The sequence below is a fragment of the Cricetulus griseus genome (genome assembly GCF_003668045.3).
Source record: "Cricetulus griseus strain 17A/GY chromosome 1 unlocalized genomic scaffold, alternate assembly CriGri-PICRH-1.0 chr1_1, whole genome shotgun sequence".
Lineage (NCBI taxonomy): Eukaryota > Metazoa > Chordata > Mammalia > Rodentia > Cricetidae > Cricetulus > Cricetulus griseus.
The window spans coordinates 164603067-164631029 of NW_023276807.1; the positions used below are offsets into that span (position 1 = coordinate 164603067).

Genomic DNA, 27963 nt, shown 5'->3' on the forward strand with positions numbered 1-27963 from the left:
TGGGATCATGTTGCTGAGTTATTTCAGATTTATGATTTGTTTCCATCATCTCCACTCTTATTGTTCAGTGATTTTGTGTTTTACGTGGAAGGCCCTTTTATGCTTCTTTAAGCCTTGCACTAAATGGCAGCTTGGTTTCCTCAGAATGGCTCACTGGCATCACACATGCAAGCATTTTATTTCCCAAGCAATTTAGCTCACAACTGGATTTTTTCACTGTGAATAAGGAATGTCTAGTGGATAATCCTGTGGCTTAAGTTGGAACAGCATTTGCAACTGTGACAATTAAGTTGCCAGAGCCCTTTCTGACTTACATGGAAGGACATCATTGCAGAAATGGGGAAGAGGGGACATGTCTATGAAGGAGCTGGAGAAGGCATGTATGTCAGATAGAGACACATAGAGTAATGTTAGTGACTGGAGTGTTTTCCTGGTAGAGTGAATTCAGAGTATTAGTGGGATAAAATGGTAGGCCAGTATACCATCTCCTAACTCATTGTATCAATTATAATATTCTTCTATCAGCAAGTATTTATTTAAATTATCTTATGTAGCGGGGACCAGTTGTCCTTAGCATGGGGTTGCATCCTAATGATGTCACAGAGAATAATACAATCCTGATTTCATACTCAAGGAGCTTGACTATTTGGAAGGTAGAAAGTATGCATGTATAAAGCCAGCACATAACGTGGTTGATGCAATAGGCACAGCTCTGCTACATAGTAAAACTTATAAATATAAGGTTCTGTTCTATGAGGTAGGCTAACAAATGCAGGGAAATGAAAATCAATATGAATCCCTTATTAAATGAATTGAGCTGCTGAGTAAAGGAATAGTAGGCAATGGAGAGCCTGAACTTTAAAACTGTCTAGTGTTGGAAAGGGACTGTATGAGGTGAATCCAAGGTTAGGCATAAAGCACAAAGCACAGGGGTGGACACCCTTGAGCAAGGTGAAGGAGAAGCAATGGGCACAAAAAGGGCTGTCTTTATCTGGGGGGGGGGGCGGTGATAGATACTGGGAAGTTATTCAGATTAAAATGCTGTGAGCGTTTATGAAATGGCTGCAAGAAAACGATAGAAATTCTGAGTTCCTGTTTAACATACTTTCTTAGTAAAGGACAAAATGTTCTTTATAAAGCAAGGTGAAGCAAGAAGTGTGTGTTTGAAGGGAGAGTGGCTATGTAGAGAGAAGTGGGAAAAGATGCTAGCCAGTAGTAGCTACTACAAGTCACCCACTAAACCTTGGTGATCATTTTCTACACTGTGACAATTGATGATGAAAATGAATTGGGTAACAAATACAATTGTTTCAATATTGTTATCAGTTTTGACCTCTTATGCTTACCATATGAGCTTCATTTTAAGTCGTTAGTTGATCTAGTGGATCATAAATGACTGTAGTCAGGTTGCTGTGACTAACCACTTGTGGAAATAAGAGAGGCGACTGGGAGACAAACTAGGAGGCTATCGTGGCAGTAGCACTGCATAATATAGGTAACTATATAGGTCTTATTTTTAATAAGGAACTTTTAATAAAGTTTAATTTAGAAACTTGTGTGGGGTTAATTATTAAATACACCAGCAAGACACTGAATGTTTTAGCCATAGATGGTTAGCTGAATTTCTCATATGAGCTGCTTAACGATGCAAGAGAAACAGTTGGGAAATATTAGCAATGAATCTATTTAATGTCAAGAACTAGGTAGTGTTTTAACACTTGATAGTATAGTGAGTCCAAGACTACACCTTTACCTTAACAAACTATAATAGACCGGAAGGTTTAGCAGCATAGATTCATTTCTCACAGTTCTGGGGGTGGGGGCAAGACTGAGGCAAGAGAGCCAGCATGGCAAGAATGGTTCTTGAGGGGCCTCTTTTGTGCTGTGTCACCACATGGCAGAGAAATATAGGAAGGAAGCTCATTGTATTTCCTCTTGGAAGGGCCCTGATTAAGACGTGTCTCACCACCTTATCTGTAGCTACCTCCTAAGGATCACGTCTCTGAACACTGTCACAATGGTTGTTAGGTGTCAACTTATGAATTTGGGTGGGACACAAATACTCCATAGCAAGAGGCAATTTCTTAGTTGAATCCCTTTTTCTATTTACTTCCTTCCTTTCTCCATTTCCAACATAATACTTTGACCCATGAGATGAGATATTTAAATCAAAGACTAGGGCAAGATACATCATTTCATTCTGATAACTTCTTTACTAATTCTTTGGCTAAATTTGCAAAGGGGAAAGTCTATTGAAAATCCTACCTTTCAAAAATAAAATGACAACCTGACCCCACTATTTAGTACTGTGTCCTGACACTCCAACTCCATTCTAGCCTCTGGTCTCATTTGATGTACTTTCTTTTCCCATCTTAATAAACATAGCCATATTCTATGATACTACTTAATACTCTCTTGTTATTTGTTTTACTGACTGTCCCTATTCAATGTAAGATCCAAGGATAGGGAGCTTTATTCTGTTCACAGATATAACCAAATTGCCTAGAATAATGCATAACTCCTACAAAACATTTAATATTATTACTTAATGACAAAAAATCAAAACCAAAGCTAATGAGGTTGTATATCTGTTTGTTGACAACTAACACAGTTAGGGAATGTTCTAATAGATGAGTGAATTGAGATTTTTGAGCCCAGACCTAGTAATGACTTCTACTTGCCTAGAGTGACCATTCAATAGAAACAAGAAGAAACCACTAGCTAGGCCAGGCGTTGGTGGTGCACGCCTTTAATTCCAGCACTTGGGAGGCAGAGGTAGGTGGATCTCTGTGAGTTCGAGACCAGCCTGGTCTACAAGAGCTAGTTCCAGGACATCCTCCAAAAGCCACAGAGAAACCCTGTCTTGAAAAACAAAAAGAAAGAAAGAAAGAAAGAAAGAAAGAAAGAAAGAAAGAAAGAAAGGAAGAAAGAAACCACTAGCTAGAGTCTACTTTGAAGACGGGGATAGCCAAAGTAGTGGTCATGCACTGGGTGTTCGGGTAAAGGAGCTCCTACACCTCATCACAGAATCCCCTTGCAGTAGACAGAGACAGAAATCCATAGCTGACTAAAACCCTGAGGACAGGTGAGCATGAATTGTCAGCCTCAGCTGCTACATCTACAACACAACCTCCAAACATAAAGCTCAAGGAACATCACAGAATAAGAGCTAGAAGACTAGGAATCTACTGCAAGATTTCGTCTCCTAAGAATGAGACAGAAACTTCATCCATGACATTTATCAATACGATTACCTAAGTAAGATCAGAACAGTGACAATACCAATAGAAGTGCTAACTTAGATGAAGAAAATCTCATGATGCCCCACCACTCAACAAAGAACTTCAGGATCCAAAGACTACTGAAAGATGGAAAATTAGTCATGTCTAAGAACGAGCTCATTATGTAGTTATCCAATACCAATTGGTATCTCTGGGGTCATTCATGTACAAGTGACACTGAATGGACACAGCAGGTTATATGTGTTTATGCATGTGTGTGTATACATGTGCATATACAATTCTTAAAAAGGCCACAAATTTGAGAGGTACCAAGGGTTAAGAAACACGGCCAAGGTTAGAAGAAAGGATAAATTATATAATTGAATTTCATTTTGTTTAAAATGGCAAAAGATTATAAGAAAAAAAAGAAAGGAAGGAAGTCAAGAATTTTGGCTGGGTTCCCAGAAGGATGAAGTTACCACCCAGGGGTAGTAACAGCCAGAGGGGATATAGGAGTGGTGATGAGAGGGTTGCTAAGGAAAGATTATTGTGTCTGTCAGTAGATGCTCTAGTGGAGATGGAATAAGTATGCAGGAACCACATCTTAAGGTTGGAAGTCCAAGTTAAAAGTGGGAATTTACAAAGATCCCATTGAAATATCTGAATTTGATGTGAAGTAGAGCTGTATGTATGCTAATTTTTATACTCTAACATGGTTGAAAAGATAAAAGTCAATTCTAAATTACTTTTGTGTACCTGCAGGAGTGTTTTTCCTTCTGTGGTATTTCTTTCAATAGGTAAAATCTAAATAAAATATTTTTTCATTCTTCTAAAGTTTTATGGTCTTGTGAAGATAATGCCTCACAGTATTTATTCCTTGAAGGTCCCCCAGAACTTATTAAGTGTATCTTGAATAGGAAAAATTATTTTATTGTAATGAATAAAGTCAGTCCTCTGGTGTTTCTTACTGGCCTGTTGCTATAATTAGAGGATTCTTAAAAGTGAGTTTCATAGGGAAATGATAGCCACATCCTGTAAGCTCAGCCCTCACTGGGTCTTTTGTTCCTGCTTGTGGCTACACCAGACCACACTTCCTCTTTTTATGACTTCATTACCCACTGGTTACAGTTATTGTCTAACAGCCAATAACAACCTCTTTTCATTGGACACCTTTATTGTACTTTTCAAAAGGCTGCATCTTTTTGCATGGCTGCACCTCACTGTAAAATAAATATTATTAACAAAGCAGGCATTTGAAACAGCTGTCAGGAAAGTGAAATCTGTCCTTTTAGGTCAGAGCATCTCTGGTCAGCTATCAGCTGATTGCAATTTGCTCATTAGGGTGAAGAATTGCTTGGGTGGTCCTGACAGATGTTCAAGAAACCAGTAAACTCTCAATTATCACCAACTAAAGGCTGAGTGACATGGAGGTCCATAGACTGACATATGTACTGTACTGTATGTATTTGTAGAAAAAGGAGGCTTTGCCTGAATGAAAACACATCACAAATGGATTTAATAAAATTCTTTGAAGGCTGAGCAGCCAAACCATCTGCAGTGTGGCCACAGTGCACTTTCTGCTCATCTGAGAGCACAAAATAACCAGACATTTGACCCAGTTTTTCAGTCTAAAGAAAACTGTCCAGGCCCCTGCACACATTTCACTCCTGATGAGTTATTTCACCTCTACTCCATCCACTCAACATGTGATCTGTGCTTGTCTTTGTTCTCTCCTTCTAATTTTAACACTCGTGTATAGTAACTAACACACCAATGCACAGTAAAGCTTCTCTTTGTGACTACACAGAGGAAATGGGGTGAGGAAGCTAGAAGGGGAAAGTAAACTTTGATTTTGTAAAAGAGGCAGAATAAAATAAGGAAGTTTGACAGGTTTTAAAAAACTCACCCAACTCCTCTTATTTTAATTAAAACAGCTGCCCATTACATTTACAGAGATGTAGTTTCATAAAGTCTGAAGATCTCACCTCTTTGATGGTTGTTTCATTATCACAGTGACTGGATGCCCTGTAACATAAGCCTCATGACTTATCAATACTCTGTGAAAGGTATTTTTTGTTTGGTTTATTTATTTATTTATTTATTTATTTATTTATTTATTTATTTTGAGACAGGTTTCTCTATAGAATGGAAAGATATTTCTTAAATGCATATTAACTGAGCTCTTTCTGGTGTTAGTTTGTATTAATATATTTCTGATTTTAAATTTTTATAAGAAAAACATTCAATAAAAGAATTCGTCTTGAGCCAGGTAGTGGTGGCACATGCCTTTAATGCCAGCACTCGGGACACAGAGGCAGGTGGATCTCTGTGAGTTCAAAGACAGCCTGGTCTACAAAATGAGTTCCAGGACAGCCAGGACTGTTACACAGAGAAACCCTGTCTCAAAAAGCAAAACAAAACAAAACAAAAAACAAAAAAAAACAAAAAAGAGCAAAACAAACAAAAAAGAATTAGCCTTGTTTCAACTCAATATTTTTTTAGATTGTCAAAATTTCCTGAAATGTTTTCATTTGTTTGCCTTAAGGTCTTAGGAATTTCAATGCTATGGTAACTGAGGTTATTAGCACAGGATATGACTGTACCATGGAGATTAATACGTTTTTGATATGTGGTCTCAGTTGCATTTAGTTTAGAACATTTCACCTCAGCTTTCTTTATTGAGAAAATGTTGTTAGTTGCTGATTTTGAAATGACTCAGGTTTCATAAGTGCCTGTTGTTTTTTCTGATTTCTACAGTCTCATGTCTATTTGGCTTCATTTCCAACCTGTGAGAAGATAAACTCAAATTTTAGTTTGTTGTAAATGATCCTTCAGGGCCATTTTTAAGTTTCAAAATTGCATAGCATGATGCAAAGAATTATGGAGAAGAATCTCTCTGGTATAAGGTAGATGAAGGGGTAGTGGTGAAGCCATGGTGTGGGCTACATGGAGGAGGGATGGTGAAGCCTTAGATTGGGGTACTTGGGGGTGAAGGAATAGCCCAGAGCTGGCAGGGACATGGTCTGAGACATGCCCGTGTGAAGTCTTATATATGAAAAGAATCTGGCGTGAAGAAGGCTGACCAAGAAACATAGCAAACAGAAAACTAAATCCCACTAAGATTAGGACTCAGACTTCTGGGTTATTGTTGACAAAAAGGAATCTGGGAAGGAAGAACCTTGACTTTCCATTGTGTTAATGACAAACTCAATCATGGCAATGAAAGAAACGTAATTAAATAAAACTTGCCTGGTCACCAATGCCATAGTTACATAAGAAAATCCATTCACATTTTTAATTAATTTATTCAACTATTCATTACACACATAGAGTTCCTGATGTGAAAGATGGCATTTTTTTCTGTATGAGTTTGATAAATATTACAGAAATGTTTACAAAAGTGCATAATTACATAGTTTGAGGTTACACCCATCTTTGTGGTGTAAATAAAGATCAAAGCAAGCCTCAGGTACCATTATTGTGAGAAATATGCAAAATGAGCTTAAGGCATCGAGTAGGCAGGCATGTCTCGAGTAGTGTGTGCAGAGGATTCTGAGTGCTCTTGCTCAGTGGTGAGGCTGCTGGAGGAGGATCATCCACCAGGGAAAGATGGAAGATTATTTTACTTCCACTGGGCTGTCATCAGTGGGCACTCTTCTGCCATATGGCTGTATCACCCACAAATTCATTTGCTGATTTCCTAACCCTAAGATGACAATATTGGAAGATAGGGCTGTTGGGAGGTGGTTTGATGAAGAGGGCAGATGACTCATGAATAGGATTAGTACCCTTATAAAATAAGGCCCAGAGAGATACCTGGTCCTTCTCAGGACTGTAAGGACTAAAGTTCCATAATTTATAAACAGGTAAACATCTCATTTATGGCTAGCATGCTGGCACAGTACTATGAAGAGGTTAGAAGGCTTCCTTGAGCTACCAGAGAGTCAACAACACTGCATTTCCTAGCATGCTGGCACAGTAGCATGAACAGGCTACAAGGCTTTCCAGTGCTACCAGGGGGTCAACAACACTGCATTTTTAAAAGTCTGGTTTATTGAGGTATAATTTATGTATAGCTACATAATTACCACCACTCAACTCTTCCCTCCAAATGGCCCCTGCCCCCTTCCTATCAACTCCTCCTCTTTTTGTAGTTTCTGTCACAACTGTTATGTTTTCCCTCCCCTTAGTTTTGTCTTTTCCAGAGTGGTGTATGTATTCAATATGCAGTATGTAGCATCTTCCATTAAATGACCTGTAACCAGTCATTAGCACCTCCCTTTGTAATGACAAGAAGTATTGGTGTGGTTATAATACATTTTATCCATTGACTTGTTGAAGGACAATGGGGTTATTTATTAATGATTATTGGTAAATTCATGTCTTTTTACATAGCTATTTTAGCACTGTACTTTATCTTTTCCCCCTATATTGTAGCTGCCAGCCTATATATCAATAAGCCCATTTCCTCTGCAAGTTCAGGATTAAAGTAGGTTCAGGACAATGGGTTAAAATTGTTAGCATCAAATTCCTTATTTAAAAGATAAAATGTAGAGATAACCATGATAAAGTCATTTTTATGGGATCAGTTTCATCCCCACTGTTGTAGCTCTCAGTCTATATACTAATAAACCCATTTACTTTTCAAGTTCAGGTTTTAAGTAGGTTGATGGGAATGGATTAAAAATTGTCCACATCAAATTCCTTATTTGTAAGCTAAAATGTATACATGACTGTGATAAAGTCATTTTTATAGGATCATTTCAAATGGAGGACACAAGAACACTAATAGAATGTAAAGGCCTGGTGGGGAAAGTGGAACAAACCCAATGTAACTTTTGCCAAATGGGACTGTCAGACAGAACAGAATGTTCTGCCATTATTGTTTATAAGGCTGTGTTTTGTGGACTCTAAGGGTTGGGGGTGAGGAGCTGGAGAGTACAATATTCAGTTCTTTATCTTCAATTATTTGAAAATACTTTGAAATTTGTAATTAGTGCATGACATTATATTATAATGGGAAAGAGAAGATAGAGAAAGACGGAGTGTAGGGGGCATTGGACAGGGATAATATGCCCAACATCCAAGATGTGTTGATGTACTTGTATAAAATTCTAAAAGAGAGAGATGGGGAGGTGAAACAGTTTGAGCATGTGTCTGTCTATCTACTAAGATGTCAAAAGCAAGACTATATTCTTGGGCAATGTTTGAATGTAAGGCACAGTATGTCCAAGAATCAGGTGTCAGCTGTGTAGCAGTAATGGAAGGAGAGTGTCTGAGGTTGGGCTTCCCAAGAATCACAGATTCCTTCCTACTGGCATGCCTCAGAGTCTGGGGGACTCAGCAATTTCAAAGTCTACTCTCACTCTCAGGTTATGAGGTATGAAAATAGAAATCAGCCAGACAAAAATACTCTCAGAATTCATCTTTCTGTTGGATACCAGGCCTGCCAGACTGCATCTACTTAGTCACTTAAAGATAGTTTAACCAAAAAAAATTGTTTCATTACTAAGTAATAATTGTTGAAGACACAGAGAAAGCTTCTAGCCAGCAAAGCCTCTTATACAAAACTCTGTTTTATACTAAAAATGACCTTGCCTCATAAAGAACTTTCTACAGAGCCCATTTTTATGTCAATATTTTCTGAGACTAACAATTATTAATATAGTTTAACACTACAGTGAGAATGGATTTTCAATGGATGTGAGATTATATTCAATGAAATCCATACCATTCAAAACAATGCATGTCTTAAGTATATTTTCTGAATAAATAAATAGTGTTTTAATTTCTTTCTACGTTAATATCATTACTATACTCCTCTACAATAATTTTTCAGCTATTGTATCTTGGTAACTAGGATCCCCAAACAGAGATGGTCTGTTTGTATGTATCATGTTCTGAGTTTTTGAGAGGCTAGGAACTATTATATATTTCATTCCTCAGTTTCACTATGTCTGGGAAAGCTTTCAACTAAGATTTTTCGTTAAAACTTCCATGATTATGACAACCACAAAATTCATCTTGATAGTAAATTAAGATTTGGGCTCTCCAGAGAGTGCTGAATGATTTTTATTATTATTAAAACAAAAGTCATTATAATGTTTTCTTCTACATAGGTTGGTTTTCATCAGGTACAGATCGTAATTTTAGCAGCCCACAAACATTATGTATTAGTATAATGTGCATTTCTAGTCTAATGTTACTATCCATGTTAGGTAGTGACTAACAAAGACACACACAATATTTCTCAAGGTTGCCCATCATGAAGAGCAAGTGAGGCCTAAGCATGCTGCTGTTTGATGTCTGCTAATTTCCAGGATCATCTCGAAGGGAATTTTCCATAGCAAGTCAGGAAATGAAAGCCAGTGAACATATGACCTAGTCATAGGTCTGAACACTTGCTTTCTCAGCTCTCCCAGATCATCAAACACCTACTATCCACAGGGAGAAAGAAGAGGTCGGTTATGGCATTTCTGTTCCACAAAAGAAATACAGAACTAACAGGAACTTTGCAGCCTAAAGCAGGTGCCCTGTGAGTACTTAGGTTCCCTTCCATTATAGGTAGAGGCCACAGTGCTGAGTGACATGATCTTGGATGGGGCACTAAGCTAAACTCTAAGCACTAAGCAAATCCCTAAGCATGTATCAAGTGCCATGCTAAATACTGCACACACGTTGTTTTATTTAAACCTCAGATAAATCGTCTCTGAGTTCCTTCCTTCTTTCCTTCCTTCCTTTCGTCCTTCCTTCTTTACTCACTTCCTTTCTTCCTCACTTCTTTCCTTCCTTCCATTCATTCTTCTCTTCAGTCAATCTTACTAATAAGACAATAGAAGTGAAAACAGTTATAATAAAGTTTACAAAGCCACGTATCTTGTAAGAAGTTAGATTTAAGCCAGCTCACCACAGGCCCACGCCCACCCTCTCACCCACTCCTGAAAGCTCACCAGTCTCTGAAAGCTCTCTAAGGAGCATGGATTCTCTTCCTTTCCCACTTGCTGACATCGCTCTGGTTTTAAGTTAGGAGACTGGAGGCTAGAAAGGACCTACTTTCTAGAGTTTTCTTCCTAACACCACCAGGAGCTTTGCAGGTCATTTTGAATACCTCTGACAAAAGAGAGCTCAATTCACCTAAAGAAAACCAATTTAAGTTTTCACTATCTATTATCATTGGTAAGAATGAGTTTTGATGGGAGCCCAAAAGAACAGAATAATCTCTATGGTATTTTACAATTTACGAATTCCAAAAGCTGTATTTAGTTTAATCTCCAAACCATCCCCTGTGTTAGTTAAGTATGCACTGTATTGTTAGATCCTCATTTCACAGATAATGAAGCCTACCAAAAGATTAAATGACTTTATTCATCCCATTCAATAACCTTTTATCTGGGCTTTCTACTTCCCCCTGTAACTTCCTGACTGCCAGCCATGCAGGAGTGAGATGGCTCTGTCCTTGGGGGTCTTTGCACATTCTAAGACTCAAATTCCTTCAGTGGTGTTAGTGATGGTTTGTCATAATCCAAGAATTCCAGTAGTATTCAGTATGGTGTCATATGTAGCTGTGCATTTCAGAGTTTTCATAAGTTTATAATGATCTCCATACCTCTGTAAATTTGTGGTCAGAAATATTTCTAGAGAATGAAGCACACACATGCATGCACACACAATTTATGTGCAAACACACAAACATAAATATGTCTAATATAAAATACGTTGTGACTTTATGAACTGAGAAAATTTTTGCCAACACATACAGTGAGAAGATATGGGGAGATAGTGAAAAAAGCTGTTTCACGACTGAGTTTGGAAGCACAGAACTTCCTGGAGTTGCAATGATCACAACTCAGTCACATGATCTCTCCTAGATACAAAAGTACCTGGGATATGAAGTCTGTCAGTACACATGGGCAGAAAATGAAATAGTTAATATTTAGAAATTAATCATTACTATGATAACAGTTACAAGTGAAAACATGAGTATTTCTGGGATACCAAAAGAGGTCATCTAATAAAACATAACATAGCTCATGAAGCTAAAGTAACAACCTCATATGAGTAGAGGGACCATGGAGACAGTAATGATATGTCATAATTCATGATACTTAAAACAATTCTCTTTAGAATGGAGTTGAGAATATTTTTTATCAGTTCACTATTTTATCAATGATTCCATGTCAGTACACAAGAGGTAAAATGAGAGAACTGCCTTAGAATTGAAAGGAATACTCATTGTTCCCATTATGTTCAGTACACATTCCTAAAATATTTTACAAATTATTGAGCTTAAAAAATGTTGTATGTGAAAATCAATATACATTCACATATGCTAGTAGCTAGCTGTCCAACACCATATTTTAAAATATTTGTCACAAAGCATCAAAATATACAGTCTATAACATATATCAACATATTTATATTGTACATATATAAATAAAAATTTGTAAATATGTGTGTACACAATACACTAATTTTAATTGTTTTATAAAAGACATTATGAACCCTAACTTAATGGAAGAATATCGAATGTTTACAGTTTGGAAGAGAGAATAATGAAATTCTACTGATATTAAAAAGAATTTAGTAGATTTTTTTTTGAAGTAGAGTGTTGCCATGTAGCCTAGGTGGGTATAGAATCCACAGTACTCCTACCTCATTTCCCAGATTTCTGGAATGGCAGGAGTGTGCTGCCATGTACAACTGCATGGCCAATAGTGTGAGAAGGAAAGTTTGCTTATGGATTCAACACGGTGCCAATAACACATCCCAAGAGGGCATTTTGGAGAGATGAATTACCAAGAAGTTTCTAATGCAAAAGTATAAAGGGTTAAGTAGACAGCCTATTTGTAACAGTGAATACAACAGGGAAACCTGTATCATCAATTATGAAGGTCCAGTCACTAATATAATACAGCATTGGTTTAACAATAGACAGAGAGAGTGAAGCAGCAGAATAATGAGCCTAGAAACGGATGCTCACATACAAAGGGTGAGGAAGCATCAGACCTGCTGGGGAAAATCAGCTGAAAGGACGAGCTTCTTAAAAGATCATTTTGGGATTCATTTATCATTTCTCCCCTCTAGTAATGTTCTCAGCAACAGATTAAAAGCAAAAGAACACAGAAGTGCTTTGTAGACCCACCCGTTGATGTGATTCCCTTCACATCAAAACTTTTAACATCATCTAGATAACTATCTTCTGCTCACTCATTTCCAGGGATGTGTGCCACAGCCCCTGGAACTGGAACTCTGCCAAGCAATGAGAATTATTCTTGTTAAGCTGACCCATGGCTTCATTCCGGCCAAACACATCTGCTAGCTCTCTGACTATAACCCCACTTGACCACACAACATCATTGTCCTGGGTGACTGTTTTCACAGTGATTTCTCGCCTTCCATTGCCTGGTTCCTTGGCTTCCCCTCCATTTCTCTCATCCCTCCAGCCTTGTCTAAGGACCCCTCATGCTTTAGCTGGAAGCATTCTCTGGTATCCTGTTTGTAGCTGCCACTTATGTCTCCATCACCTCCTCGGTTTATCTCAATTATGGTCATTGCTTTAAATATAGTTCTGCTTTGATGAATTTCCACACTAAATTTTCCAGCGTGAATCTCTCTTTGGAACTTGACACTCGCACACATAATCCCTATTTGTGATTTCCCTGCAGGTAGAGAAGGAATTTCAAATAAGTCTTTAGTCTTCTTTTCCCCTATGCTCTCCCCACCACCAACACCTCTTCCTCATTACAGTAGGTGAGCTCACCAACGTTCTGTGTCTCTCTCAGTTCTGGGTGTTACCCCGATGTCTTCTTTCTCCAAGTCTCACCATCATCTCCTATCTCTCCTCGGAACATGCTGCAACCAGTTCCTCCCTTCCTCTGTGTAGAGGCTTCAGATCCTTTGGAAGCTCTTGTTTCTATTCTCATCCCTCTTGTAGATTTAGTCTGCTCCCAATTCAATACTGTTTTCTTTGAAAAATACAAATCTTCTAATCCGGGGGTGAAAACCCTTCAAAAGCTTCTTACTGCACTTGAGATAAAATCCAGTGACGTGGACCCATCATGCAGCCCTCCTCTCCATCACTGCCTGTTTCCTTTGCGTCTCATGTGGGCAGGCATTTCCCAGCACTGTGGTCTTGGCAGAGCTGGTGACTGATCAAAGGACTTTCCTGGCCAGCAGTTCTAAAGCAGGCACCTGGACACCTCCAAATCTAACACCTCATCATAATTAACTGCACAGTACTCGCATTGTTTAATAATTTATTTATGCTCTTCAGCTCATTTACATATAAAAGGAGTCTATGAGTGTTTTCCTAATCAAAATGTTCCCAGCAGGAATGGCAGCATAGACACTTTTTCCTTGCTCTTTACATCTTTATCTCTTAAAACATTGTCTTATCTCAAAAGGGGATGGATGGAGATTCAGGTTTTGTCATGTTACGACACTAATGTAGGGAATTAATGGGTGTTAACACAGCAGCCAAGGGGACTGGGAATGTAGTTCAGTGGTGGAGAGCTTGCCTAGCATGTGCAAGGCCCCATGTTTCATACTCAGCACTGCAAACAAAAGCAGAAGCTATCGGAACCCTGACAGGGAAGTCTTTCTATTCAGTGTGTTTGGGAAAGTGGGAAGATTGGAATATTAATATTAATGACAACTAAATGAAGTAGATTTAATTAGATGGCCATACTGCCTCTGGTTACATGCTTGGGGGCTGGTGGGAATGAGTATTTGGAAGAGAAGCTTCTTCATCACAGTGGCCAGCACCTTGTGAACGAGGAGAAAGAAATCAATAACATTTGAATAGCTTGGGGAAGACACCAGGAACTCACATATGATAGTTTGTGATATGATATCTTGTGAGAACATCTGTGAGACCAATAAGACTTCTGAGCTGTAAAATATTTGACTTCTCAGTCTCTGGTATTCTCTTGAAGACATTTCATTAGGTGAGAAAGAAGAGTAAGAGTGTATGTGGTGGGTTTTTTTTTCTTTATTATTTTTTAGCCAAGAAAGACTTAAGTAAAAGGAAGTCTGTACCTATACTTAATTCCTTTGTATACAGATTCTTGGGTATCATATTTTTGCATGTGTTTAAGCTGATATGCCAGAGAGGTTCTCCATAGGTTCTCCCAAGAGGTTCTCCCAAGTTCAGGGACCTGTGTGTCTAGAGTAGCAAAGTTCACATACTGTATCCTTAACTCTGTGAATTAACTGAAACTGTTTTGGAATAAAAAAGTTCAGTTTTAATATTCTTTAAATGCAAATTAAAACAACTCTGAGATATCATCTTATACCTGTCAGAATGGCTAAAATAAAAAAAAAAACACCACCAACAGTCTATGTTGGAGAGGATGTGGAGAAAGGGGGGGTGCTTCTCCATTGCTGGTGAGGAGTGCAAACTTGTACAGCCACTTTGGAAATTAGTAGGGCTGTTTCTCTGAAAAATGGGACAGTCTACCTCAAGATCCAGCAATTCCACTCAAGCATATACCCAAAGGATAAACATTCATACAACAAGGACATCTGTTCATCTATGTTCATAGCAGCATTATTTGTAATAGACAGAACCTGGAAGCAACATAGATGCCCCTCAATGGAAGAATGAGTACAGAAAATGTGGTACATTTACACAATGTAGTACTCCTCAGCAGAAAAATGTGGAATATTGAAATTTGCAGGCAAATGGATGGAAGTAGAAGAAACCATCCTAAGTAAGGTAACCCAGTCACAGAAAGACAAACATGGTATGTACTCACTCATATATAGATATTAGACATAGAGAAAAGAATTACCAGCCTACAATTCACACCTCCAGAGAAGCTAGGAAACAAGGAGGATTCTGAGAGAGACATACACGGTCACCCAGTGAAGCAGAAAGGGACAAGAGCCCCTGAACAAATGGGGAGCATGGGGGAAGGGGGTAGGGAGAAGGAGGAGGGGAGAAGAGAAAGGGAGAGGAGAACATGAGGGATCAGGAAGATTGAGTGGGGAGAGGAATCGAGGAGAGCAAGAAAAGAGACACATCAATAGAGGGAGCCAAGATAGGTTTAAAGAGAAATCTGGCACTAGGGAATTATACAGAGACCCACAAGGATGACCCCAACTAGGACCATAAGCAATAGTGGAGAGGCTACCTTAAATACCCTTCCCCTATAATGAGAATTATGGCTACCTTAAATGCCATCCCAGAGCCTTCATCCAGCAGCTGATGGAAGCAGAAGTAGAATCCATAGCCAAGCAAGGAGCCAAACTCCTAGAATCCAGTATCAGAGAGGGAGGAGTGATGAACAAAGGGGTCAAGACCACGCTGGGAAAATCCACAGAAACAGCTGACCTGAGCAAGTGGGAACTCCTGGACCCCAGTCTGACAGCTGGGGACCAACATAGGACCAAACCAGGCCCCATGAACATGGGTGTCAGCTAGGAGCACTGGCATTCTTTGGGACCTCTGGCAGTGGAACCAGGATGTATCCCTAGTGCATGAATGAACTTCTGGAGCCCATTTCCCATGGAGGGATACTCCCTTAGCCTAGATACACAGGGAGGGCCTAGACCCTGTCCCAAGTGACTTATCAGATTTTTAGGATTCCTTATGGAAGATCTCACCCTCCCTGGGGAGTGGATGGGGGATGGGATGGGGGATTGGTGGAGGGTAGGGGCGGATAGGAGGGAAAGGGAACTGGGATTGATATGTAAAATAAGATTGTTTCTAATTTAAATAAAATGTATTTTAAAAGTAGTATTTTTGCCACTAGGAATTCTGAAGAAAAAATAAACTAAAGAATAAGAGCCATTAGTATAGCCAAGGAGGATTATTGTTTCTGCCGGCTTTTCCCCTACACATAGTATTTTCATTTGGAATTTCATTGTCAAACAGACAAAATAGTAATGTAGTTTCGAGGTGACAGTTGTATCACAAATTGACATTAAACAGGTTTTCTTGAAAAGGAGCTGGTGGTCAAAGCAGCCCTCTAATCCAGCCCTGAGGTGATTCCTCCCTGACACAGAGTTTTCTATTCCACTCCCAGCTTCCAGGTGGAATATGAAAATGAATGGCATGGCAGTGACAAAACTTAAAAATATTTTTACCTAGTTATAAACAAACCCTTGGGATCATTGCCGTCAATGTCTTCGGTTGTTTTGGTGCTAGATTTCGCTGTTAGTGTCTTTCAAGGTTAATTCTAGGTCCTTTCCACTGGAATTTTAAATGCAGAGAGGGTGTAATTAAAATAAGGCTTAAGTAGGGCTATTTTACCGCCAATTTTCTGGTCCATTGATGATGGCTTATTGGGTTATTTAACTGTAGGGTATCAGAGTTTTCCCCCTAATAAACATTTTACAGCAGTGACTCTTTTCCTCTTTGTTTTGGTTTCATAAAGGGACATAAATTCCCAAAGCAATAACTTTCTTCTTACCCACTCTTCCTCCCATTCTCTCCACTTCCTCCTTCTCTTCTTCTTTTTTTTCTAATACAGACTTTACTTCAAATTTTTACTTTTTTAATTTAAAAACCTCTTTAATAATTTCATATATAAAGGTGGTATTCTCATCATTCCCAATCCTTTGTCCCCCTCTCCAGCTCTTCTGCCTTTCCCCCTCACTTCCTTTCAAAATCATGACTTCCTTGTTTATTACTGTTTCATAACACACACACACACACACACACACACAGTCACCATTTGGCTCTTCCCACCTTCTGACAAGCTGACATTTCTTTTCCTATGAGAAATAATAAATACTGTAAAATGACCATGTGCAGGACAAGGGCTGGCAATAGACTGAGAAGGGCCAGTAGTGGATCTCAATCTTCTCCAAATAAGGATTTGTAAACATGCCAAGGGCTTTCTGCCCTGTGGTGCCAGGGCCTGAATGATGCTGGTTGGACAGTTTCATCCTGGTGAGATTAGAGGGCTGAATGAAGAGGGATTTTCCCAGCTGCCATCTCTCTGAATGCCTCTCACACTATGGATGCTTGCACAGAACAGTGGGATGATGAAAGTTAGGTATCGCTTGCTAGCTTGAGGACTTGGCTTCTTTTGGAACCTCAGTGGTTTGCAAATTCCTTCTAAGGGTCATTGGAAGATTAATTTCTCAGTCGTTTCCTGAAGTCGTGGCTTCCCTTATCTCCTGCAACTAATTACAAGTTTATGGGGTAAACAAAATGAATGTGTTTTCCCATAGTTTTAGAGTCAAGACGTTGAAAGCAAGAGATAATGGGGATGAACTGAGATAGATTCTAGGAGAAATTCTCATCTCTTGTGTCTGGAGCTGTGGGTGACTTTCAGTGGTCCCTGGCTTGTGGCTGTGTCACTTCTGTCTGCTTCTGTACTCACAAGGCCCCTCCTCTCTGTGTATCACCTCTCCATGCCCTAGCCCCTCTATTCTGTTGTGATTAGAATTAGGGTTCACTCAGACAGATAAGACAGGATAATGTCTTATCTTAGTCCTTAACTTGAGTTCATCTGTAGAGGTTTTCCTCCAATGAATTCCCATTTCCAGGGTCAAGAGCTCAGGAGCTGATATTCTTGGGTGGAGACAATTCACTTCTTCTTACCCCATAGTAAAAACAGACATCACATTCTCTACATAGTTCGTTAACTCAATTAGATAACAATTCAGTAAACATAAACCTCTATTATAAATTACTAATCATGCCACCACTTGATAATTATAAATAATAACTAATAATAAAAATACTCAAAAGTATGTAAGATGCAAGGAGGTTTAAAAGGTTTTGTAAACAGATAATAAATGTTGCATAGCAAGATTTTCCCACCAGGTTCTCTTAGTGTTTTGGGGTTGGCTCTTATTTAATACAATTGAAGTGGAGCAATAGGAAAGAGAATTCTGTGTCAGTGACATGTCTGGCAGACAGAAGAATGGGACCCTAATCCAGGCTGTCTAACTCCAGAATAGTCTTTCTCAACTGCAAAACCACTGTTTCAAATGCCATCATATGACCAGAGCATTTGTAGATGCTACCTTGTTCTTCCATTAGTTATACAATATCCAGTTTGCTTTTCATAACAAGTCTTTGTATAACATAGTTTTATAACTTTATGTCTTCCTTCAGTAATTCTTAAATATGGGCTATGGAGTACAAAGACTTCTTTTTTTTAAATTTAGCTTTTCTTGTCATTATAGTCTTCATGCCTACAAAAGGGGCTGAAACTAGCTATGTGTTATTTAGCATTAGCTGCATAAACTAACAAAATTACTTGCTATAAATAAAAAAGAACCAAATTGTGTTGCTATAATGAAAACTGTTGAATGATATTTATTTTCTCTATCTCATTTTAAATAAAAAAATCTCATCAAAAATCCAAAATTACACTGCTGTCTTCCTTAAGCATTCATGATCATTGTTTATGCTAGAAAAAGAACCTTATAATTGTGTTCAAGAAACTAACAAAGTGTGCACATATTTACTGCACAGACATGCTTTTTTTTCTGTCTAAATTCCAAAGGAAAAGTCCTCGTGTTTATTTTCAACAGTGTGTAGCTTTGCTCTAATCTCTTGTGGCTTTGGCTCCCTGCTCTGATATTAACTAGAGATAAGCTTTCTTTGTAATAGCAAGTTAAGTTGAAATCAAGCTGCCAGCATACTTCTCAACTCTGTCTTTTGCCAACTCTAAGCTGCTAAACTATGAAAGATTGTATTTTTCATGTTCTATTTTCAAAATACAAAGGTACTACAGGAAAAAGATATGCCCATTAGAGATAAACATAAATATAATTTCAATCTGAATATGCTAACAATTGACACATAATTCTGAACCATCAGAAATGTTATACTCCCTTCCTCTGTCTGAGCCTTTTCTACTACAACAGTCCATTTTGTAGGGCAGCATCTTGAACAACATAGAAAATATGGACACTTACATTCTGGCTGTTGTGTAACTCAAGATCCCAGCAAGAAATTGTCAGTGTCATTCTCAAATGAAGAGTATGTGACAAACCATCAGAAAGTGTTACGAGGGTTAGTGAAACTAATGAAATGGAAAGGAAGATTACTTGTGTAACTCTCTGAGAAGTTTGATACTTTAAAAACAAGAATGATTCTTTATCACTCAGGATAATCCCAGGAGGAAACTCACTGAGGATAGTCATTTTGTGCCAAACTAGGTAGGGTGAGAGTTGAGTAAAAGACTACTTGAACTAAGTATTACTTCAGACTACTAAGGGGAGATGATACAGCATAGAGGCAACATCCTGGGCTTCTGTGCCCAGCCTACTTTGAAGATGGCTTTTTAAGTTATTTTCATAATTTATTTTATTTTTAATTATGTGTATCTGTGAGTGACTTTATACACACGTGCAGGTGCTTGTGGAGGATCAATGGGTAGGATTCCTTGGAACTGGGGAACAAATGTATGTCATCTGGAAGACTAATACCCACCATTAACCACCTAGCCCTCTCTCCAACTAAAATATGGCTATATTACACTAACAGTACATCAGTAACCAAGTATATATCTTAGTTTTAATTATATGCTGTTAAAATGCTAGGCACTAGTGGTGAATTAAGAATCGGTCATTGTAAATGTATGTTATGTCTATCAACCAGTATGGTGGGAGCATGGTAACATTTCTAGGAAAGCAGTTACCTAGATTATAGAAAAACCACACAAAGCAAAAGTTTGATGAAGGAAAATTATCTTATGAAGAACAATGTAGTAAGAAGCTATCTAGGTCTTCCTTCTAAAACAAAATGTTTTATGATGAAAAGGAGGGGTTAAACATTTGTTTCTAAAGGATATTCATATTGCATTGAAAACTAGATTGAAAGTGCTAAGAACATTACGTAGAACCCAATGAAGAAGTGTGGGATCCATTGACATAGTAGATCATACTTGCTGGCACAAAGGAGGCTGGCAGTAAGGCAAGGGTGGAATGCACATAATTTCCATAGCTATAATTTTTGCAACTGAATGAAGGATGGGTAGACATTCAGCTAGGAAATCCATGGTGGCAACTAGATTCAATTGCATTTTCAAACTTAATTTAATTGAGTTTAAAATACTTCCTGAAATGATATAATTTGAAAGGTCAAATATGGAATGTCTCATAGTTGGTTATTGAAGTCATCAGTGTGGATGAATGTGAAGATTAGATAATTGTTAGAAGAGATGGACTCATTGAACAAGTCTTTGAAAAATTATGTCATAGGGCAGCTAGAGTCATCAAATGAGACTATACCAACAATGCTGCAAGAGGGAAACCTAGAGAAAACCAAAACAGCAAGAAAAGAGTGTTCTTCAAGAAACAGTGGTCAGAGCCCAGTGAGTGATGCGAGTCTTTAATCCCAGCACTTGGGAGGCCCAGTCAGGCGGATCTCTGTGAGTTTAAGGCCAACCCGGTCTACATAGTAAGTTCCAGGATAGTCAGAGCTATATAAAGATACCCTGTCTCAACAAAATAAAATCACAAAAAAAGAAAAGAAACAATGGTCAATTGTATGATACTTCATTGAGAATTGAACATTGTCAAACATGTACATGTACCCTGAAACACAGGTGTAAAGACAAGGCTAGAAGGGTACATACAAACAAATGTTTCAGTATAGGCAATTTTTGCTAGATAAAGAGAAAAGAGGATGTAATATGAAATGAGTTATTAGGGACAACTTTTAAAAATGGAGTGGATATTTATGTATGTCTGTACTGGTGGGGGTGATCCACTGAAAAATTAGATATAAGGGATAATTAAAACTCCTCAGCTTGTTATGTGCTACTCTATAGAATGCCTGAAACTTGGAGGTTTATAATGAACAGAAATATATTGCTTCACAATTCTTGAGGCTTTAAAGTCCAAATGCAAGGAGCCAGCATCCTATCAGTGTTGCCCATGGTGGAAGGCAGGGACATGGCTAAAGAGAGCAAGAGATAAAATTTCAGCCGCACTCGATCTGTTAATGGCCATTACTACCCTTAGATTCTGAAGAATTCTCATGACTTCTATGCCTCCAGGTGATCTAATGCCAAACAATATTGCGTTGGTATTAAATTTCCAATCTAGAGGGCACATAACCAAACTATATCAAAAGAAAAGTCTAATTTGCACTTTGACTTAAGTTTCTTTGAATGCTTTCATCATGATTTTTTACAGACATAAAATGGGATAAAAATAATGCCTACTGCTTCCAACCACTAATATTATAGGGTTGGTAGAATGCTCAATAAATTTGCTGGCATGCAATCCACTTTACAAATTGATATTTACAATGAACCCAAAGTTAATGTTGTCTAACACACATGAGATATTCAAAACTATGTAGTAGGTGTAAACTAATGTAATGGCTTATGGAGTTTGATTATCGTAATTGGGGGGGCATGATGAACATGGCCACTTACTGATTGCAGACACGGCATGGATACTTGGTTCTGCTATGGGTGGAGCTTGTGCTTATGTTGATGTTTGGGGCATTTGTGTTTACAGGGAACTATTTTTCTGCCTGGAAACAAAGTCATAGAGCACCCGTGCAATGAAGAGAACCCAGGGAAGTTCCTTTTTGAAGTAGTTCCAGGTAAGATAAATTTTCTGTTTTGATTAAATTACTGCTGTTCTAATGTTGGGAAAAGTGAAGACACATCAGGTTTTTATCTCCTTCGATTCTGGATGAATTGAGAATGCATGCATTTACTTTGCCTGCCGTTTACACGGACCATGATGCCACATTTGTGTAAGATACAGATGAATGTGAACACATGCACATACATGCCAGTGCTCACTGCCACAGGACTTGATAGCCCATGAGACTCTTGATTTGACCAGAATTGATGAAATGGTATTATTGTAAGGTCCTGTGAGATGAACCTCATCTATAAGGATCTTGTGATAGAAACTGGATTTCCTGTCAAACTCTGTTCCCACCAGAGGATTATCTGATAAGTTCCCTTACAAAACTGCTTTTTGAGTAAGCCTCTCCTATTAAAAAACATCTCAATGCCAAGCAAGAATTTTTATAGTCCTGTGTCTCCACTTTGCTTCCAACCAACCACTTGCACATGTTTGGCCTGTGGACCGAAGATGTGTCTCCCAGGTCATCAAGGGTGCTCAGTATCTGCAACATCTGCTTGTTTCACTTTGTTCCATTTTCTTGGCTACCAGCTCCCACCCATTTGAGTGTATCTAATCCAAACCTAAGTCTTAGAATACTACCCCCAGAACTGTGCCTCCAAAGCCACAGCCTATGTCTTTGATCAGTTCTTTCATGTCTCCTTATCCCCTGATATAAGTACGAGGGGGTCAAGAATGTGGTTTGTTAGAGTATGCTGGACAACCTGGTTGATGTGGTGTTGATACTGATTTCAATGCAGTGTAAGGTGGGTGTGAATTGATTTGTGTGAGTAATTTGTGATTTGTATCAATAGGGCAGAAAAGCAGTCAATCAATCCAGCCTGTTTTCCCAGACTTAGAAGGTCTGGGAATCTAAAACGTGAGAGCATATTTTCCCCCTCAATGAAAACAGCTGTAGCACTGAGTTCATCAGGCTCAAGATGGAATCCATGACTAAATGTTAATTAATGCAGCTGGAGTGCAGAAAGGTTAGTCTGATGTGTTACATTATTTGTTTTCCCCCGGGGAAAACACATTGTAAGAAACCTGACTCTTGTTTGCCCCATTAAAGCCCTTTTATTCTTACTTCTTAGAGGAATACCCCTATAGAACCAGATTCCAGATGTTGCAGAGGCTTTGAAGTATCAGTAGAGGAAACTTCTTTCCCTATTTATTCTCTCACACCAGGGCCTGTTGGCTTTTAAACCAGCATGGTATTAAATGGATGGCTTCGGCTTTTCATCTCCAGTGATAATGTCAAGAGTCTGTCTAGCCAGTCGGGTCCTCTGGCTGCCCATAGATCATAGCTTGTAGAGAAGACTCTGATGTAAGGTGTGCATTCTTGAGCCTGTGTTAGAGAGTCATGTGTTCATGTCTAAGACACAGTGGATAAATTTTTCCAACACCTGGGCGCATGTTTTACTGACAGTACACCTGCTATGGGACCTGTGACATACCACACTTAAGACTATGAGATAAGAAGTCTGAAGTTTGTAAAAGAGTGTGCAGGGAGCTGAGTCTTGCCACTGTGTTCATGGTGGTACTTACTGTGCTCACAGGTTCATCAAGACAGGGTGCTATCGAAATGGTCAGTGCTGTGTGTTAAGGTTTATAGTTCTGAATGGTCTTACAGAGCATGTGACAAAGAATTGTGACAATTGTGCTTTGAAAAGAAACCTGGATGCACACACACGACACTGAAAGTCAACGGTCTTTGTTACTAACTTCAGTAACTGGGGCTTTATTTCTGTAACCCTGGGACAGAATTTCCAGACAAGAGATTGTGTACTCAATATAAGAATATGGAGATCTATTGCACATAATAAATGCTGGATTTGGTGGAAATTAAGATTATTTACAAGCAACAAGATACTTGCTTTATCTTTCCAAATGGAAATGACAAGAGGATATTTTCCAGTCTTTCCAATTGCATAGTATTTTAACATGGGAATTTGAAAGATTACAGTGAAATGTCATTATCCAAAAACTGAAGAAAGAAAGGATTGCAAATATATGGCTGTTACTTTGTACTGACAAATATTTGTCATATATGCAGGCATATACATGTATATATGATAAATCTGTATTCTATATTGGTTCTGCCTGTAGAGTTCTCGGTTGTCACTTTGGGAAGCCCACCCTATGCCTATGTACTACACATAATGAATACAGACCCAACATATCTGTCTTTATGACCATATATTTCAAAGTCTAACTACCCAAGATGTGTGAATGAATATGAAACACTTAAGTCCTTTAATCCCATTGGCTCATGGTGATTGTTAGCAAAGTGAGTGGAAGCCTCCAGCAACCTCTTTGCTATGCCTACCAACATTCTATGCATGTACACAGATTTGTGTGTGAGAGCAGTTTATTTTCGTATATAAATGCAACTTTATCATGTATTCCCATAGACTGATTTTTGTTTTTGTTTGCTTTTTGCATTAGTTTGAAATGTCTAAAACTAAAAAATAAATCAGAAAAAATAATGAACTTTCAATGGAATTGGGAAAGTTGCATCTTTGTACATTACTAATTTATATTAATTTGTATATCATACTTCTATGTAGATTTTAGACTTGTAAAAACCTAACTGGGAACACAATCTACTCTAAACTAGTGTGGATTTGTTTTATAGATTTATTATCCATGAAATGAATTATCTTTTGAATAGTGCCATAATTTACAACATCTCACTTCAATTTTTCCAATTTCTCTACTTGTTTTTTCAAAAAGATGTTTGCCAAATTGGCAAATCTGAAGAATATATGGTTAGATGTGCCAAATTTTAGACTGGAGTGAACATTTATGGCCAAGTACTAAGCTTTTGGGAAATATGAGTGAGGAAAGAATGTTGGCCAATCTTTAATGTAAAGTCCTTGAGGAAAGAAAATGTTCTTTGCTTCTTAAAATGTGTTGGGTTGGGTTTTCCTTGTTTTGTTACAAAATTAACAGAATAGTGAATGGAGTAATAATGCATCGATTTTCTTATAATAACATCTCAGGAAGAGTAACAGAAAACAGAGACTCAGCTAAAGAGGGACAAAGACAAAAAGGAGTCTCTGCACCCATCTAGGTAGGCACAGCATCTTCCCAGCTCTGGTTGCATCCTTAATTCTCAGTACTCCAGGCACCCAGCTGTTTGTATCTGTAATGTTGCTGAAGACTTCAGCTCCTGTGCAGCCATGTTGAACAACTGTTGCTGCTCTGTGAGACTGTCCCTTCTGATTCTGTGACTGGTGGCTAAAGTGGGGAAAACCCTGACATTGACATACTTGCTTCTCCTTCATCTATGACATAGTCTCTGGATGTAGGGATCCTGGTCCAAGGATGCTGTTACTGGAATATAGCACCTCACACCACCTGCTCTTTGTGATCCTCTCCAAATGCTGATTTTCATGGGGTGGATTCATAGAGTTTTCCATGTCCATGGGATTAGCAACACATTTCACATGGCAGGCTATGCCCACTGTGACATGGTCATTTGGATGAAATACAAGAGAACTTAATGTCCAGCTGCTTTCTTTTTTGAGTATTTAAGCAACCAGCACATTTGTGTTCCCAGGCCTGAAAAGAGAGGGAAACACAGACTGTTTCCTTACTCCCACATCTTGTGATTTTCTCTGAGGGGCATCAACTGCAGTACCTAGATTACTCAGTGACTTGCTAGCTTTGGGTTCCAGCAGGAGGCCTTACCTGTTGAGTAGTAGGAAGATTTCAAAATTTACAAGCTGTACTCTTGGCCTTCCTGACTTCCTTAAAAAAGATTCACTATGTTCATTTTATGTGATGAGTGCTTTGTCTACATGTATTATGTGTGACATGTGTATGTTTGATGCTCATGGAGGGAAGAAGATGATGGATCTCCTGGAATTGGAATTAGAATGGTTGTGGGCCACTATGTAGGTGCTGGGAACCAAACCCAGGTCCTCTGAAAGAGCAGCAAGTGTTCCTAACCACTGAGCAATCTGTCTATCCCAGTCTTCCTGATTTTCTATAGCTAGCAGGCAATCTTGCATACCAACAGTTTCTGCCTGTCATAAATCCACTCTCTGAGAGAAGCATGTCCTGTTTCCTAGTCCTACATTGTAACAGCCATGGCACGGCTCCATCTCTAATTTGATTTCTGTCATTGAGCTTGGAAGGGATGCAGCTCCATAAGCATCAATAGTCAGCCAGGGGCTGGGCTCCATCTCTAATTTGATTTCTGTCATTGAGCTTGGAAGAGATGCAGCTCCATACAGCATCAGTGGTCAGCCACGGGCAGGGCTCCATCTCTGACTTGGTATCTATCCATAAGCTTTGGAGGGATGCAGCTCCATGCAGCATCAGTGGTCAGTCACAGGCAGGGCTCCATACAGCACCACTGGTCTTTTCAACTTAGAAGCTATGGCTTTAACAGTACTGTTTTCTTCTATCCTGAGGCCTTCAAGGCAACTCCAGGATAATGTGGAAGACATTTAATGTAGTTCCACATATAATTTTAAAGCAAGTTTCTGCAAAACTCATCCAGATAGAGAGTAATGATGGGGCTCATCTCTGGAGATGGTTTATCTGACAGAATAAGAGTAGTAGACTAGGACAGGAGAAGCTCCCATTGCAACTGAGGTTGTATCTAAGTCTATGGAGGTCTAAAAATGGAATTCCACTTGGGGTTGCTCAAGCACAGGATCTGGCTTTTATTTCTTAAGATCAACTATTCCTTGATTATAGAAAAAGGTCAATCCTTTTTCAAGCATAGTGATTCCCTGATGTACTAGAGAACATCCCAGCTTCTGTTGCATGAATCTTTTTACTTACCTCTATTACATACATGAAGAAATTTGCTCAAAGGTGACAAGCTAACACTAACTAAATTAACCAGAGTCTATAAATATATACATATATTCTTCTATTTGCCTGTGTGAGAGGTTGTCTGTGAGTATAAAGCAGCATGTTGCTGACTTACAGGCAAGGTTTCAGGAGACTATAAATGTATATAAATTTAATTCTGAGGACTTAAAGTGAGGCAGAAGCATACTAGAGTCTGGGCCATATTTTTCAGAACATAGGCATGTAAAGTCACTCGCTTTGGACTGAAATAGATAAATTGGAATCTCTTCTCAGCTCATTCATTAAGATTGAGAGTTTGGGCACTTGAAGTGAGAGTAGGTGTTTTAATTTTATTTGAAACTATTTACATATTCCAAAGCACTTGATGAACACTTGATGAAGATGCCTACAGACTCATTCAAACATTGTTAAGGTCACAGCATAGTGTCAAGAAAATGTATAATGAAAGCACACTTGCTGAAAGTGGTCTTACCTGATGGGAATAACTGCCACCAATGGCAGGTCCTCTCTGTGAGCACTGTGAGACTCTGAAGCCTAGAGAATAAATGCTGAGGTAGGTGTTCTCGGGGTCTTCATGTATCCCCAGTATGTACTGGGTAAGAGATTGCCATACCCTAGTACTCATAATAGGTTTCCTTTCTCAGCTTCAATACAAGGAGAGCTTCTTAGTCTTCCTGCAACTAGATATGCCATGTTCTGTTGATATCCATGTAGGACTACCCTGTTCTGAATAGAAAGGGAGGAAGAGTGGATGGGGGCACTAGGGGAAGGGGGAGGGGATGACTGGAAGGAGAGGAGGGAGGGCAAACTGTGGCCAGGATGTAAAATAAATAAATAAATAAATAAATAAATAAATAAATAAATAAATAAATAATTTTAAAAAGAGATTGCTCATTGTCCAGCTACCAAGAAACACATGTACTACCAGCCATATGCTAGGAATCCATCCCCCAACCAAGCAGGACCCATTATAGATCTCAAAGGCAATTGCCAGCATTCCAGATTCTCACCTCTCCATTGGGACCAGTTCCAATTGTCTAACTAGGAGTCAGAGGTCGTCTTACCTCTTCCCTTGTCCAAAGGGAGAAACGAAGAGGTGGATATGAAGCAAAATGGGGTGAGGAATAAAGAAATAGTTCCAGAAACAGAAAGACCAATGTGACCCATCTGAGGTGATCATCTTCCCTGGAAATCAGCTAAAATCCTTCCAGAAGAGAACAAATTACCATTTCTCACCTTTCATCATCACTATGCTAGTAATTTCCAACACCCTCACACAAGCATACAGTTTCTACAAATTTTAATAACAACAACACATCCATTCTATTTTCCAGGGTCTTATATGAGTTAA

The 27963-nt window shown here is 38.7% G+C and overlaps 1 protein-coding gene across 8 annotated transcripts in view; it reads left to right on the forward strand.

Moving 5' to 3' along the window:
* Positions 1–27963, forward strand: part of Arhgap24 (Rho GTPase activating protein 24) — a 363589-nt gene that overhangs the window by 146321 nt on the left and 189305 nt on the right. For all 8 annotated transcript variants that reach the window (XM_027388508.2, XM_027388510.2, XM_035452655.1 and 5 more), the window contains one exon: positions 21660–21747. In XM_027388508.2, coding sequence (XP_027244309.1) covers positions 21660–21747 — 88 coding nt within the window. The remainder of the gene's footprint in view (positions 1–21659; positions 21748–27963) is intronic.